The 16,998-nt window shown below is 43.2% G+C and overlaps 2 protein-coding genes across 2 annotated transcripts; both read right to left on the bottom strand.

Annotated features, from left to right (window-relative positions):
* Nucleotides 1-2,823: 2,823 nt before the first annotated feature.
* LOC310823130 (elongation factor 1-alpha, somatic form) lies at nt 2,824-7,774 on the bottom strand. Its single transcript, XM_083695876.1, has 8 exons — nt 7,709-7,774; nt 6,149-6,323; nt 5,633-5,812; nt 5,192-5,488; nt 4,520-4,670; nt 4,108-4,364; nt 3,407-3,641; nt 2,824-3,013 (listed from the first exon to the last, which is right to left on the bottom strand). The coding sequence occupies exons 2-8, from the start codon at nt 6,290-6,292 to the stop codon at nt 2,889-2,891; spliced, it is 1,389 nt and encodes a 462-aa protein (XP_083552002.1). The 5' UTR covers nt 6,293-6,323; nt 7,709-7,774; the 3' UTR covers nt 2,824-2,888.
* A 382-nt stretch (nt 7,775-8,156) lies between these two features.
* slc17a5 (solute carrier family 17 member 5) lies at nt 8,157-16,675 on the bottom strand. The gene is made up of 11 exons (XM_083694878.1): nt 16,525-16,675; nt 15,686-15,879; nt 15,283-15,516; nt 14,976-15,063; nt 14,768-14,854; nt 13,689-13,807; nt 11,014-11,175; nt 10,689-10,821; nt 10,458-10,605; nt 10,055-10,145; nt 8,157-9,350 (listed from the first exon to the last, which is right to left on the bottom strand). Exons 1-11 carry the CDS (start codon nt 16,607-16,609, stop codon nt 9,213-9,215), a joined length of 1,479 nt encoding a protein of 492 aa, XP_083551004.1. The 5' UTR covers nt 16,610-16,675; the 3' UTR covers nt 8,157-9,212.
* Between the last annotated feature and the right edge of the window lie 323 nt (nt 16,676-16,998).

Consider the following 16,998-nt stretch of genomic DNA (forward strand, 5'->3'; position numbering starts at 1 on the left):
CCTCCAAATTCTGAAAAAATGTATCCATCAAGGTATCATCCCTTAATGACTTAGATGTGTATAGATTAGAGTAGAATCTGAAAGAATGGGAGTTGATCTGTGAATGATGAATACATTTTGTGCCACTCATCCAGAACCTCAGATATTGCCTGACTTGCAGCTTTTTGGTGTAGCTGGTATGCTAGAATCTTCCCATTCTTATCCCTGTCTTCATAGGATATATGACGGGATTTCATCAGAAAATTCCCAACTTGTTGAGTTGTGATAAGGTCAAATTCGGTTTGGAGTGTAAGGCGTTCTTTAATTGCCACTGGTGATGGTGAAAATGCCAATCTTGAGTCTAGGTCAGAGATTCTTTCTGTCAATTCACTGAGGCGTCTAGTTTGGGATTTTCTCCCCAGTGCATTATAAGACATTATCTGACCTCTTTGGTACGCCTACAATGCTTCCCAAACAGTGGATGTGTACATCCCAGGGGTCTGGTTGACATCTAAAAAAAGATACATTTGAGTTGGTAAAAAGGCCACAAAATGTTCATCTGTGAGGAGCAATGCATTGAGCCGCCAAGGCCAGTAGGTGGATTGGGCACTAGTAACCAATAGGCTGGAAAACATTGAGGTGTGAATATCAATGTATTGCTATTAAACACCTTTTAAATATGCTTAAATTCAGGATATTGTAAAGTGGATCGGAACCAGAAGGAACAAACATATCCATCCAAATATACTTTGGCCCTAGTAATAGGGTAAAAAAATAAAAATAAAAATAATATACATATACACATACAATATGTATATATACCAAACCAAACACTGAGATTGTTGGGAGGGGGCAATGGTGGGAGAGACAAATACAAAGTTGCATGGCAATAATTCTTGTTTAGCCCTCATAGTATAGTTATAATGGTGGAGATGTGAAATAGTTCGCCCAACATGCCACTCTAGGCCTTCCACTGATTGATCACGAGTAAAAAACGTGTGCATTGTGCACAAATTATATCATACAGTCACAAAGTCTGAGAACAATAGACAATTCTTTACTTGGTAACCCCTAGTGCAAAGTCATCAATGAAAACAGTAACATGGAACTGAAGACGGGTATTGCACAAGGGATGTATTATCTTTTTTTTTTTTTAATGCAGTAGTGAATGGCCTAGTCCACCGTGTAATATACTCGCCCCTCGCACAACATAAATTATTAACAAAACATTTAGGGTAGCCTAGGGTAGTGGTATGGGTAACGGTACTGCTGATACTGATCGCCGTTAGACACAATAATATTGGGACCGACTATACTGTTAACGAGTCTGCTGGTACATGTGAAAGGAGAACAAAATAAAAGAAGAATGCACTGCGAAATGGCCTGTAAGACTAGAGTTAACTCACCAGATTAGTCAACATAATCAGAGAAGCCGAGTAAAGCTACCAGTCCAGGCCCATCAACATATCTTCACATGAAATAAAGCAGTCAGTCGTTAACTGTGGCAGAGTGCAGTGGAATGTTCCCCTCGAATGTAGACCTGGGCCTCCTCTGGCGACTGAAAGTCCTTCTCTACGCCGTGTAGGTAATGCGGAGGCGGGCAGGATGAAAGAGGCCGAATCAGACAGGCTATATCCCGCGGAGTTGCTGTCTGACGCCGTTGAATGCCTCTGGGAAGGGCTCTTCCTCTAACTGGAAAGCCTCGTTCAGTCGTGCAGAGACGAGTGCCGTAGATCTGTTGCCTAACGTCCTGTGTGATCTCCTCTCCATGTGAGGTTTTAGCATACATCTCTAGTGGAATCTGAACCAAGGCCTCCCACAAAGGGAATGCAAAATCCCCGTCCTCCAATGAATATGTATTTCCGTTATGAAGTGAAAACTTTGTGCACTCCCCTTTCGAAATGTATGCTGATTCAAAGTCGGGCCCAACCTATTTATTATAAATTGACCCAACCCCCCTGAAAAAGGCTTTGATATGCAAACGATAAGGCAATTGCTCCACCTATTGCCCCTTTTGATAGGTTAACCGTAATTTCTTATACCAATCCTTTCAGATTTACAAGTGTGGCTAGGGGATAGCAGCTAGTGCCAATATTAAATTCAGCAACAGTAAAGGCTCACCTGAATAAATGATAAACATTAATGTAAAAATCTTCAACCAAAGATGCGGTTCCCAATCACATTTACTGTTCAATAAATTAGTAACAAGCAGATAAAACTGGTTGATTGAAACATTTTTAATGTCAGGAAGAGGCTCTTGCCATCTTGAACATTGTAAGTTACAGCACCTAATGCCAATTAAAAGTTTTCCAGTGCAAGCACAAGGTTAGCAAAACGTCAATCAAAACGATTGGTCTACTCAATGTGCCAAGAATTAGACAAATTTGCAATGTTTCTCTTTTTATGTTTCCATTAAAGCTACAGTATAACACTGCATATGAAGTTATTTTTTCTCTAAATTCCTACTTCAACAGTATTATTACTATAGGCTACTTTAGAGCACCTGGTATTTTGAAACAAACACTAAAAGGAAGACATCTTACAGACAACGTGAGGAGTGGCCTATAACTGCACTCCAGGGAGAGCCACTCCTCTCAACGGGTATAGTACTTCACACATCTGTAGAGGGGCATGGTCAGTAACCTATTCAATAGTACACATTTAAAACAAGCAATGTGCTATAACAATGAAAATAAATAAATATGACTATTAACTTTGAAATGGATAAAGATTGACTGCCGTCTTAAGGACTAGGCTTTATTTTTTTCTTTCCTCCTGATACTTTTGCGATGCATTGTGATTATTAACCAGTCTTTGACTATGGAGTTGAAGCAGCCAGTAGGGGTTTGGGGTTGGGTGACCACTGCTCTGCCATTGGTGACTCTTAAGTCGGCAGTGCAGCACAACATTCATTTGTTCTTCTGGGCCTTCTGAGCGGACTTGGTGACCTTGCCCGTGGTGGGTGCTTTCTTCTCCACAGCCTTAATCACCCCTACCGCCACGGTCTGACGCATGTCGCGTACCGCAAAACGACCTGCGGACAGGAAGGGAGGGAGAGAGAGAGAGGAAGGGGAGTGGGGGGAGGAGAGAGGGTGGGAGAGGGATGCTCAAGTGGTAAGTTTGTCTTCAAGAAACACAATTCAAAAGAAAAATAAACTAAAGCTTTGTGATTATAACAGCATACCACTTGAGCCCTGGCATCATGGATCAGACCTCATTCAGATATACATAACTCGAAAGCCCAGTAAAAGTTCTGACTAGACTGTGTCAGGCTCAGCATTGACCAGAGTTCATTCAGCCTCCGAAATATTTGAGGTGATATTGATTATGCATATCATCTTCCTCCCTTCCTTGGTAACCACATATCTCACAAGACTGGTGGGTGCATAAATTTGGTCCTGTTCAACATGATGAGAGCAGTACTCACCCAGTGGTGGGTACTCGGAGAAGCTCTCCACACACATAGGCTTCCCCGGGACCATGTCCACGATGGCAGCGTCCCCTGACTTCAGGGCCTTGGGGTTGTCCTCCAGCTTCTTGCCTGAGCGGCGGTCAATCTTCTCCTTGAGCTCAGCGAACTTGCAGGCGATGTGGGCGGTGTGGCAGTCCAGCACAGGGGCGTAGCCGGCACTGATCTGACCAGGGTGGTTCAGGATGATCACCTGTGGAGGAGATACACCAGATACAGTCAACACAGGCTTTCATAATCTGTTTACTATGAAGACTTGACAACATTGACATGAGTCGAAATAGTATAACATTATTTGTTAGCTTTGAAATACTTGAGGTGTACTTGATTCAGCTTGCCCGGTGTAATGGAACCAATTGAATATTCCCACAAGTGAAAACCCCTCCCAACAGTGCGATAGGCAAGCTAAATCAAGCTCACCTTAGGTATTTAAAAGAAAATAACATTTTCGACCCAGGCTATGAGATTCAATGATGGCCTCTTTGCTGACAGAAACAGTTCTCCAGCTCATCACGCAGCTCTACAAATAGATGAATCTCAAAAGGGAGAAGAACATTTTAAATAAAGGGATTGATAGCACAGCTGAATATTAGATTATTAATAATAGCAACTGTAAGTGTAAATCATTAGTGACTGGGGATCAACGGCACCACGCCCACCTGAGCGGTGAAGATGGCTGCCTCCATGGGTGGGTCGTTCTTGCTGTCTCCAGCCACGTTTCCACGGCGAATGTCCTTGACAGACACGTTCTTCACATTGAAGCCCACGTTGTCGCCAGGCACAGCCTCAGTCAGGGCCTCATGATGCATCTCCACAGACTTCACCTCTGTGGTCACGTTGACGGGGGCAAAGGTCACCACCATGCCAGGCTTCAGCAGGCCCGTCTCCACCCGACCCACTGGCACTGTGCCAATACCTGAGAGAGGGAGAGAGATGACAAGAGAGAGATTGGTGGGGGGGAGTGTGAGAAAGAGAAAGAAAGTGATAGGGGGAAAAGAGCCAGAGAGAGAGAGGGGGGGGGGGGGGGGGAGAATCCACATCGTCCTCATCACCATCATTATCAACACTCACCTCCAATCTTGTAGACATCCTGCAGGGGGAGGCGGAGGGGTTTGTCGGTGGGTCGGGACGGGGGCTGGATGGCGTCCAGAGCTTCAAGCAGGGTGGTCCCCGATGCATTCCCATCCTTTCTGGTGATTTTCCATCCCTTAAACCAGGTCATCTGAGCACACAGGGGACATATATGGCTGCTCAGTACAAAGCAAAATAATCAAGCATCAAGCATGTTATGCAACTACTGTTTTTATCATTTCATTTTCAGCTTCAACCTTCTCCCATGGGGGTAGCATAGTGCAAAAATATTTCTATGGTTTCTCTGTGTTTTCTTAAACTGATAGTGGTAAGCAGGTTGCACACATTCCTACCTCCATTTTCAATACTGATAAAAAACATTACTAGGTGTCAGAGGTGGTTGGGTACCACCATTACTAGGTGTTGGGTACCCCCATTACTTAGTGTTGGGGACCACCATTACTAGGTGTGCTATCAGAGGTGATTGGGGACCACCATTAGTAGGTGTACTGTCAGAGGTAGTTGGGGACCACCATTACTAAATGTCAGAGGTGTTTGGGGACCACTCTCCCATTACCTTGCCTGAGACCCGAACACTCCAAGCTGTTTGAATCCTGTCAAACACATACTCATAGCTAGCTCCTTCTGGTCAGTGCTCCTGGTCAAACTCACATTAGGGCTGGCCTCCAGCATGTTATCTCCGTTCCAGCCAGAGATGGGCACAAAGGCCACCGTGTCAGGGTTGTAGCCAATCTTCTTAATGTAGGTGCTGACTTCCTTCACAATCTCCTCGTAGCGCTTCTGGCTGTAGGTAGGCTCGGTGGAGTCCATCTTGTTGACCCCCACGATGAGCTGCTTGACCCCCAGGGTGTAGGCCAGGAGGGCGTGCTCGCGGGTCTGTCCGTTCTTTGAGATGCCGGCCTCAAACTCGCCCACCCCAGCCGCAACGATCAACACTGCACAGTCAGCCTGGAAATACCAGAGAATAGGAATGTGTGTGAGTGTGTGAGAGAGAGACTGTTTGTGTGAGTGAGTGTGCATGTAAGTGTGTGTGAGTAAGTGTGCATGTTTGTGTGTGTTTGTAAATATGGACCATATCATAGTGGTTCAGACCTGGGAGGTTCCTGTGATCATGTTCTTGATGAAGTCTCTGTGTCCAGGAGCGTCGATAATGGTCACATAGTACTTGCTGGTCTCAAACTTCCACAGAGAGATATCGATGGTGATACCACGCTCTCTCTCTGCCTTCAGCTTGTCAAGCACCCATGCATACTTAAAGGAGCCCTTCCCCATCTGAAGAAACCACACACACACACACACACACACACACACACACACACACACACACACACGTCACTTGTCATTAATATGTCACATCCATAGGTAATGAACTGCATTACCTAGGAGATTATCGTGTCAGTATCTCTTTTCTTGACAATATTAACATTGCCAATTTGTACATCATTCAAGGCAAGCATTCATTATTTTTTGTATTCATTACTCATTGTATTGCATGACATTTTCACATGATTTACAATGCATCTGTGTGGGCTTTCTAAAGGGTTTATGAAGGCTTGATGGGGTGATTTGTTTGAAGAGGGGCCCCTCCTACCAACTCCTCCCTCTCACCTCAGCGGCCTCCTTCTCAAACTTCTCGATGGTCCTCTTGTCGATGCCACCGCACTTATAGATGAGGTGGCCGGTGGTGGTGGACTTGCCAGAGTCCACATGGCCGATCACCACAATGTTGATGTGGAGCTTCTCCTTGCCCATGGCTGGCTGGTTAAAGTGACAGTGAGTAAGTCTACGGGAGGAGAACATGGCACAGTCAGTAGAGCTGTACGGCTTCACATGGGCAAAGACACTCAGCAAGGCACAACATTACAGCACCATGGACAAGAACACTCGAGCTGACTACTTTTTGCATAATAACCCCCACAGCTACTGCCTCAGCAAAACTTGTAAGAACAACTTAATGAATACAGCATTCACATATGGAATGACGCAGAGTAATTTCACATTCTGGTCGGATGTCATCGTGGGACTGTAGACATGACAAACAAACACACACTCTGTGTGTGTCTGTATAGACGGTGATGTGTATCACTTTCTAAGGACCTCTTGTATGACACCTGCAGTTGCTGACAGCTTTTGTAATCAATCTTAGGAAAATGGGTATCACCTCAGTGGGCACAACCCCTACGTCAAGCTCTAGACAAACGCACATACACAAACACACACACTCTGCCTTTCTTCCTCTCCACTCATCCCTCCACACCACTGCTCTCCTCTTTCACTTAGCTGGCTAGCAAGTTATCCCTCCTTTCCACAGTCACAGCTCAGCTCAGCAGTAAGGGCATTGAGACAAACAGCTCTTATGTCACTGAATAGCCTCCTTTTACGCTGACTAACTTAGAGCCTTAGTCAGTCAGATCCCTCCATTTTGTCATGATTCTTCCCATTGAGAGAACAGCAGCCATTTCTGACCCAGACTGCTGCATTATGCTTGCCTGCACAGGGTACATGCAGGGGGAAAGTACCAAATGCAGCTTATCTGGTGAATACTGTGCCAGCCATTGCCAGCAGGGTAGTGGCAGCGGATCTTAAGTCACATTTGAACCATGACAATGTCATGAATTACCAGGACACAAACTCAACTCTATATAACATTATAGTCAGCCCACTTGGTCAAGGTTGAGGACTAATTAATTTGCCAGACAGGCAACATAGTGTGTGGGTAGTGCTGGGTAAACCAATTCCATGCTTACCTTGTCTGTTTTGTTTGAGTTGCACAGGGCAGTCTATAACCAAAATACAGGACATAGAAATACTCAAGTGTTTACACAGCTTTACTTCCTAATTTCCCCTAGTGTTTTGCTATTGCTAACCTGGCAATACGAAATAGGATACATGACAGCGGGGACGAGTCTGGTGTTACAAATAGCAACAGGATAATGTTGTCTGAGGGATTTACTAAGCTTTCGAGCCCTGCTCCTGCCGCCATGTTCCATCATCCCGCCGCCTATGCAGCCGACTGTCTGCTTCTAGCATCTTTGAAACATTCCCACGCACACACAACTCTAGGGATAGAAAACGCTTGACCAACCATTACGGACAGAATTGCCTTTGAAACAATGTATGACATACTGTTGACATAATGCTGTAATGGTATTGAACACCTATTCCTACCTGCGTGATTGACAGAGCCCGGTTCGGAGCAGAACAAGTTGAGAGAGGATGAGCAGTGTTGTTGATCCGTTTATATCCCAGACTGGAGGGGGTTGCGGAATTGCGCTCAATGTTCATACCCCCTCCTGGAGTTTTACAACAAGGGACACATGAGGTAGATACATTTTTGTCCTTTACAATTAAACATAAAAACACTCCAGGTTCTTAAAAATAAAACTGATGTTGTTCTTAAACCATAAAACATTTGAAGTCGGTGGACTGCCTTGCATTGGACGAACAGGTGCGCTGCGCCGTCCGTGTTTTGGATAGCAGGTACGTGTTTGAACTTTACAGGCGCTCCCTGGTAGGCTTTTGGATGAACCCCAAAGAACCTCTATAATAAGGTTCACTATCCCGTTATTCAGTGCGTCGCTGTGAAACTCAATGAAGATATCAAAATCTATTCAAATTTCATGTCATGTTTATTTTCAACAATTACACTGATGAGTGAAATCAGAGTGAGTGCCGTTCTGATTACACTCACGTGCAAACAGCTTTAGCTTATACCTTCTAGCTTTATGGCATTCTAATTTCTTAACACAGGAGAGGTCTAAAACGTTTATTTGACATGAACAGTTATTTTTTGTTGGAGAATAAAGCTGGTGCATAAATATTGTCCTCACATAAAACAACCATAGGTTGATTTATTGTTTGTTGATTACCAAGTATACCATGATTAACATAAAACATGTACAGCTAATCCATTGGAATGTTAGTGTGCAGAATTGATCAACAATCATCTGATGAAAACATGTAATTCCCTTTATACTCTACAATATAATGACAGTTTGTAATTACTCTTAAAAACAACAGATCAGTAACTAAAGGAATGGATTGATCTGTAACAAATGAACTGTATTAATTACAATGACGAATGACACATGGATGGAGCCTGTAGGAGCTATCTAGGTGAGAATTCAAGGTTTGATGGTCTCAGTCTAGTAATTACTGTCAAAAAGGCACGATTGAGAGGCTACAAAATGGCCATCAGTGTGTCAATGTATTTCAAATGGGCGATAATGTTCTACTTAATTCATGGCTTTATGTTTCTGTCCTCACCATCAAGCAGTAGAGCAACACACATCCACTGTATTGTTTGATGTCAAACCTTTACGATTTCATCAAAAACAACAGATGCTGGACAAAGAAAATCATGCACCAACTCCTACCTGTAAACAAAATACAATATCCCACAAAAACAGCCTCAATATTAAAAAGACAAACATATTTGAAATCTGATCAAATCTGATATTTGATCCAATGGGATCAAGCTACCATGACATGGGCATGGATTTACCATCAACAAAAGACAACATTAAAATATTAAAAGAGGTTCCTTCAGATTATTTTTCCAGTAGTGTTTGTGCGTAGAGAAGCCCTGATAAGACTGACACAAAAAGCTGTCCCATTAATGTGTGTCCATTTGGTCATCTACCCATCTTCGACCTTTGACCCTTTTTTCACCTCAGTCGCTGTGGGAATAGGGTCTCTGGACGGCCCAGGGTTGTACCACGCCCTTGCCAAACAGAGTGTAGAACACCGCTCCAAACAGGTTGATCCCAGCAGAGATGTAGAACACCGTCTGCCACTCCATGATAGTTTTCTACAACAGGAATCAATCAATCACATTAATTTCTATAGTGCTATTAAAGGGTCAGTTCAAGATTTTGGACGTTATACCTAATTTTCCAATTTTCCATTTGAAACACAAGCACATGTTCTTCATCGGACCAATTCCAAACCAAGTGCCTGTGTGCCAGGAAGTCTTCCTAGTTCTAATAATATACTTTTATGCCGTAGTGTAATGTAATAGTGGAAATAACTAAGTGTTTTCATATCGACATGCATGTATAGGCCACAAAACATGATATGGCTGTGGAATTTATTGTGCCGATGTTCTTTAAGTAGTCTCCAACTGAGAGCTGTGTTTTGAGCCCCGTCTACTTCCACTATATGGCTTATACTTGCGGCCACGCCCAGGGTTACTTGCTCAAGAATGCAATTTTGACCGAAAAAAGTGTCTGGGGGAGCCTACTCCAAGTAAGTGGAAATGAGGTATAACATCCAAAATCCTGAACTGACCATTTAACAAAACAGTTTAATCAAGACATGATTTTGCTGACTCTTTGTCCACCATCAGAACCCTCTATGAGCCCATCAGAGTAAGCAGAGGTAGTTCCCCCCCGCCACAGACAGTTGTCTGAGGTCTGTATTGCGTTGGTTCTCCCTAATGGTTAGGTTTTGGATTTTGGACAGGTAAGAAGACCCTAGTGCAATGTGAAAGATGAGTGTGAGAACAGTGCTTACGTTTTTGGTCAGGGCACTTGCTATGACTGGTCCCACCATACCAGGTATTGTGGCAAAAGAGTTGGTGATGCCCAGTAAAATTCCAGCATAACTAAAAAAAAAAAAAAAAAAAAAAAGGAAAAATAATGTGTCAGGGTGAGGAGAACTTGTTGAAATTCAATAAGAATTCAATACATTTTTGAAACAATACCAGAACATAATCATAATCATCATAATTTTTCTAAACCATTATTCATGACAATCTTCTATAACAACAGTAATGACAGATGACTCAAGTGAAGAGTTCCCAAAAAAGACTATTTTACTATCTATTTTAAAATAAAGGTGGAATCAAAAACGTACTCTTCCATAATATCATCAGCAATAGTCACGATAGTATCAATAGTGTTGAAGAGTGTCTTACGAGGGAGCGATGTCAAGGTGGTTGATGTTGAACCCAGAGGCAGATAATCCTCCCAGTGAGGAGGAGACTGAGAGGAAGGCTATAGCCAGGACGTAGTTACAGCCTGTGTACCCTGCAGCCACCAGAAACACTGCAGGCCCTATCATACCTACACACACACAGACATACAAGTGAGGGAGGGAGGGAGAAGGAAGGATTGAGTGAGTGAGTGAGTGTGTTGCTCCTCCTCACCAGCGATAGAGAAGGCCTTCCTGACTACGACGGTGGGTAATAAATTGCTCTCCCTTAGGTAGTCTGCTACCTGGCCCCCCAGCAGAGCCAGCAGCCCACAACCGATGTAGGGCAGAGCTGACAGGGCACCATTCTGATAGCACAGAGAAAACACACACACACAATACAGCATTAATAGCAGACAATTTGTGTGTGTGTGTGTGTGTGTGTGTGTGTGTGTGTGTGTGTGTGCGTGTCCAAAACAAGTGTGTGTGTCCATGTAGGCTAGAGCTGACATGGCAACGTGTGTGTGCATGTGTATGCTCTCTCTCTCTCCAGGTCTCACCTCTTTGATGCTGAAGCCCAGTACGTCCTTCAAGTAGGTGGGCAGCAGGGTGAGAAGTGTGTAGAATGTCCAGTTGTAGGAGAAGTGTGCCACCACTATGGCCCAGAGTGGCAGTGATGTCAGGATGGAGCCCCAGGGGATATTATCCACTGACGAAGACAGCTAGAGCACAAACAACAGCCAAGTCACCATCTTAAAATACATATTCACTTAGATAGACATGATATGCTACTGTTGGTCAAGTCATATTTTAAGCCGAGTGCTCAAGTCTGTTCTTTTTTTTTTTTTTTTTTTAATTTTTTAAAAGAGTGCTCTTTAAAATAAATCTTTGGTAGCACTGTATGGTATTTACCTAGTATTTACTCTGAAATTGATCAAATCGGTACTTTCAGGTACCCACTTCAAAGAATTCAGCACAAGTGGCAACACAAATGACAGCTTGATGTCATTCAGTGCTATTACCATCATTCCTCCACACTTACCACAGTGCAATGCAAACATTTTGTTAGATGCACTCATACACATGTGTGTGGAGAAATTATGGCTGCTTCTGGGTTAAATGATGTAAGACTGTAGGAATGCCATCTTTATGCACGTCCGCTAGTGGTCACTAACTGGTGCCTATGCAGAGGCGGGCAAACTACGGCCCGCGGGCCACATCTGGCCCGCGCCATTGTTTAATCCGGCCCGTCAGGCATATTAAATTTGTAGTATTCATTTCACAGATTTTTTTTTCCTGCAATACTTAATTGATACCACCAGATGGCGCAGCCTACACCGGGTGCCTTTCTTCTTCCCTTTACCTGTCTTCACCTACAACAGAATCACCCTCCATAACAAAATGAGCGGACAAAAAAAGCGGAAGATTGACAGCGAGTGTCGGGGTTTCAACATGGAGTGGACTGCAAAATATTTTTTCATTGAAATACGATCAAAGGCCGTATGTGTCATTTGTCAAGAAAGCGTTGCCGTATACAAGGAATACAACATTCGCAGACACTTTGCCTCCAAGCATGGTAACTATGCTAGCAACTCGTCATCTGAAGAAACGGCCGCTACTGCTGCAAGGTTAGCAGCCAATTTACAGGCTCAGCAAAACATTTTTGTTCGTCAATCTACTATTCAAGACGTCAGCACAAAAACCTCTACTGGCATACAAACAAATTTGAAAACATAAATTTATCACGCAGAACAGTTAGTCGCCGCGTAGAACTAATTGACGAAGACTTGGCCAATGGGTTAAGCAAGAAAGTAGAGTCTTTTAAGTTTTACTCGTTAGCCCTGGACGAAAGTAGCGATATAAAAGACACTCCGCAACTATTGATTTTTGTCCGGGGGATTAATGACAACTTCGAAATCACAGAGGAGTTTTTGGCCATGGGGTCCATGAGGGGCACAACGCGAGGAATTGATTTATATGACAGGGTGTCTGACGTCATTAAGAGGTTTAAACTACCTTGGAGTAAACTTGCAAATGTCACCACAGACGGATCGCCAAATTTGACAGGAAAACACATCGGGTTGTTGAAAAGAATCCAGGACAAGGTAAAAGAGGAAAACCCTGAACAGGATATAATTTTCTACATTGTATTATCCACCAGGGAGCTTTGTGCAAGTCTGTGCTGCAGCTGGATCACGTCGTGAAGAAAGTCATAACAATTGTCAACTTCATACGAGCGAAGGGCCTCAGTCACCGTCAATTCATTAAATTCCTGGAGGAATGTGATGCTGAGCACCACGACTTACTTGACCACTCTAGTGTCCGTTGGTTAAGTTTGGGGAAAGTGTGTCAGTGAATGTGGGAGCTCAGAGGGGAGGTCGGCTCATTTTTGGAGTCAATGGGGAAAGCAAATGATTTTCCCGAGCTGAAAGAGCTGAACGTGAAGCTACAAGGGAAAGATCAGTTTGTACACGACATGTTTTCAAATGTGAAAGCCTTCAAGGTCAGATTGACTTTGTTCTCTAAACAAATTACAAACAAATCATTTGCGCATTTCCCCACGCTAGCGACGCTGAAAGAAGCCCCCCAACATGCGAGGAAATACAGTAAATCGCTGGACGATCTGCACAGAAAATTCTGCCGTCGATTCTCTGATTTTGAAAAGTGTGAGAAGTCACTTAAGCTGGTGTCATGTCGCCTGACATTCGATTATGAAGCAGCACCACTGGAATTACAATTGGAGCTGATTGATCTCCAGTCTGTCCTGAAGGAGAATTTCAACTCTGTCAAACTGGATAAGTTTTATGCCTCACTGAATGAAACAAAGTTTTCAAACATCCGACAGCTGGCACAGAAGATGCTGGTGTTATTTGGCTCTACTTATGTGTGTGAACAAACGTTCAGTGTGATGAAAATAAACAAAACACGCCACAGAGCCCAGCTTACTGATGAAAAGTTTGCCCACCCCTGCTATAGTGCCTAGTGGTGCTTGTTAAAATGAATCCCCAAAAACATACCTAATTCATAGGTTCATATAATGTCTCTAAACTTTGGTAGTATGACAATGACAACACTGTGTAGTAAAATGTTTGTTTTGCAGTGTAACCAAAGTCTTGTGTCATAGGGTTGTATTATAATTGCTGTAGTATGCAAATGCTGTATACCATAAACGCTGACGTATAAAAGCTTTCATAGCATTCAGACTCCATACTTCACAACTGTCCTTGCAGCCTACCTCATTCTTCAGAGAGGAATTGATGTAGAGCCTCTCTTGTTCTGAGATTCGCGGGTGTGTGTCAGGAGAGTTACTGACAAGACACGCCCACAGGACGAACCACAGCAGCCCCACAGCACCTAAAGACACACACACACACACTTACATTTATGGCATTCAGCAGACGCCTTTATCCAAAGCGACTTACAACAAATACATTTGTTTAAGTAAGTGAATCATCTATCCATCAGTCATCATAAGATAAAGTAATCAATGCTCAGACCAGGGACCATAGGCAGTCACAATGCTAGAAGAAGGATTTTTTTTTTTTTTTTTTTGTATGATCACTATTATAGTATTATATTACTATCATAGTACTACATCACTACCATATCACTATTATAGTACTATATCACTACCATATCACTATTATAGTACTACATCACTACCATATCACTATTATAGTACTACATCACTACCATATCACTATTATAGTACTACATCACTACCATAGTACCATATCACTATTATAGTATTATATCACTACCATAGCACTACATCACTATTATAGCACTACATCACCACCATAGTATTATATCACTATTATAATCACTATTATAGCACTACATCACCACCATAGTATTATATCACTATTATAATCACTATTATAGCACTACATCACCACCATAGTATTATATCACTATTATAATCACTATTATAGCACTACATCACCACCATAGTATTATATCACTATTATAATCACTATTATAGTACTATACCACCATCATAGACACACACACACACACACATATCTATGCCAAATCTAAAACACTGACGCTACAGAAAACATTGTATGTCAACTCTCATGTTCAAATGCTGAAAAAAACAGTTTCACATCTGTTCTGTTTCAGCCACTCTGCCCTGGAGTGGTTGAAAAAGAACAGGGATGTTCCACTTTTTTCAATGTCTATTCCTGGTTTCACACAAACCTTGGCTGTAGTTGACAGCCCAGACTATGCGGAAGTATGTATTTTGCTTAATTTGATAGCCATTGTCTGTTTTGTCTGTATAGCTACAGGTCAAGGAAATTGTGGTCTTACCAAACACATAGAACACATAAGTCCAGTCCAAGTAGAAGCAGATTTGACCAGACAGGGGAAGGGCGATCACTGTACCCAGCTGAGCACCTAAGGAGGGAAATCAGAGAGGTCCACAATGTGGTTCAATGAGTATCACATTTTTCCAAATGCATGACATTATTTGAGAGATCCTCAAAATGTTCTCTCTCTCTCTCTCTCTCTCTCTGACCAGTGTAACTTATGGTGAGCAGTCGGCTCCTCTCCATGGGCGGGGCCCATAATGACCACATGGCGTACATTGCAGGAAATGTCACTCCCTGTCGGCGAAACAAAAACATCACTTCGTTATGGCTCGACACAGGTTGGCTTGTAATCAAGAACAAACTAAAGAGACACCAGATTTACCCTTTTAATTAAGTTACCCCAATGACAGGAGACAGACAGATAGATAGGTGAGACGTATAGACGTATAATAGACACTGATTCTGCACATTTGCACCACGCACACAAGTCACATACGTGTACGCACAACATACCTCTCCGATGCCCTCCAGCACTCTCACAGCAATGAGGTAGCCAGGACCCAGGTCAGCAGCCACAGGGGTTATGAGGGTAAAGCCTACAGTTCCCAGGATTCCAAACCCCAGTAGCCATTTAGCGCCATACTTGCGTGCCAGGTAGCCTCCGGGGATCTGAGTCAGGATGTAGCCATAGAAGAACGAGCCCAGGATCCAGCCCTGGGTCTCAGAGTCCCAGTCATACACACTGGCCTGTGGGAGGTGCACATGCAGGCACACGCACGCACACGCACACACACACACACACACACACACACACACACACACACACACACACGTTATAACCATATGTACAGGCACAGTGTGGTTGCTGTGGAGCATACAGTAACAAGCTCACAGGATTGTGTCACATGTTACTCACAGTTTTATTGTGGTGTGGTCGAGCAGGGCTGGCGTGAGCAGGGCACACAGAGGTGCTGGCGTTGCCACTGGCGTCGGTGTTGTTAAGCATGTCCACCATGGCGACACTGAGGTTGACCCTGAGGGCGTATGCCACGAAGAAGCCATAACAGGAGAGGAATGCCAAGCCATACCGTGTAGAGCCACACGCAGGGGCTGAGAGAGGGAGATAGTGACGCAGTCGAATTTGACACAAAATCAATTATGAAGACTGTTTTGTCTGCTGAAGCCAGTTTTTTGGGGGAATGATGGAAACTGTTACTGTTGAATCGTTCAGTGCATCCTTTTGATCCCTCTGGGCATTCAAAAGGATGCACATCAAAAGTTAGCTCGATAAAGTGGCATCATAATGTTTCTGTTATTGTCGTATGATATGCAGGATACTATTCCACATCATGCGGCGATTAGGCTCTGCTGGGCGAGTGGTGGTGCTCTGCTAAGCATTGAGAACTAACAGCAGGATAGCTCTAGCTATCAAATATGTCATATTTTTATCACGAGATAGCTGTTGCGTGAGCTGACAGCTGATCCATGAAAACAAAGGCGGGCGGGTCACGAGACAGGAAAAACTATTACGAGAGACGCTCTACTATCTCCAACCAATTTTAGCATTGCCATATAACCCTTTTAATGTAAATGATACCACCCAATAACACCTTGCAGCAAATTACATTTTGGACAAGTTGGCGTTTCCTATACCTATTCTGGTTTCCAGCAATAGGCTTTTTGTCAACAGGAAATAGTTATCAGCAACAATAATTATGCTGGGGAATAGCTAGTAAGAGAAGTTTGCCAACAAACCTCGTTCAACTTTATTATCTTGTCCGCGGCGCAACAGTGGTTGTTCTTGATCATCGATCTCGGTGTCAGATGCATACTGGTCCATTTCACATTAGAGATCAATAAAGTTTCAGACCTGCGGACCAGTACCACTGCCAGCCATTGATAGTGGCATCAAATCTCTGACAATGGTACCGGACCGGATACTGATTGCGTGTAACTTCCGGATTTGAGGGAAAAAAAGTAAAAATAAAAGCTCACTACGTTCAAATTAAGAAATGTTGGATTGTTTTGGTCCTAATATAATTATAATATAAAGTGTAAATGTGTTTATATTATTGTGATAGGAATTTTAACCTAGACACTGGATTGATGCACGGACTTGGTGATCGGAATTGCTTTAAAATGACAGATTTTTCTGACCGACAGTATTGTGCCTAACCTGGCATGTTAATTTGATGAGGAATCTTTTCTTAATTTCTAATAATAGTAAAA

This window comes from Argentina silus (genome assembly GCF_951799395.1).
Source record: "Argentina silus genome assembly, chromosome: X".
Lineage (NCBI taxonomy): Eukaryota > Metazoa > Chordata > Actinopteri > Argentiniformes > Argentinidae > Argentina > Argentina silus.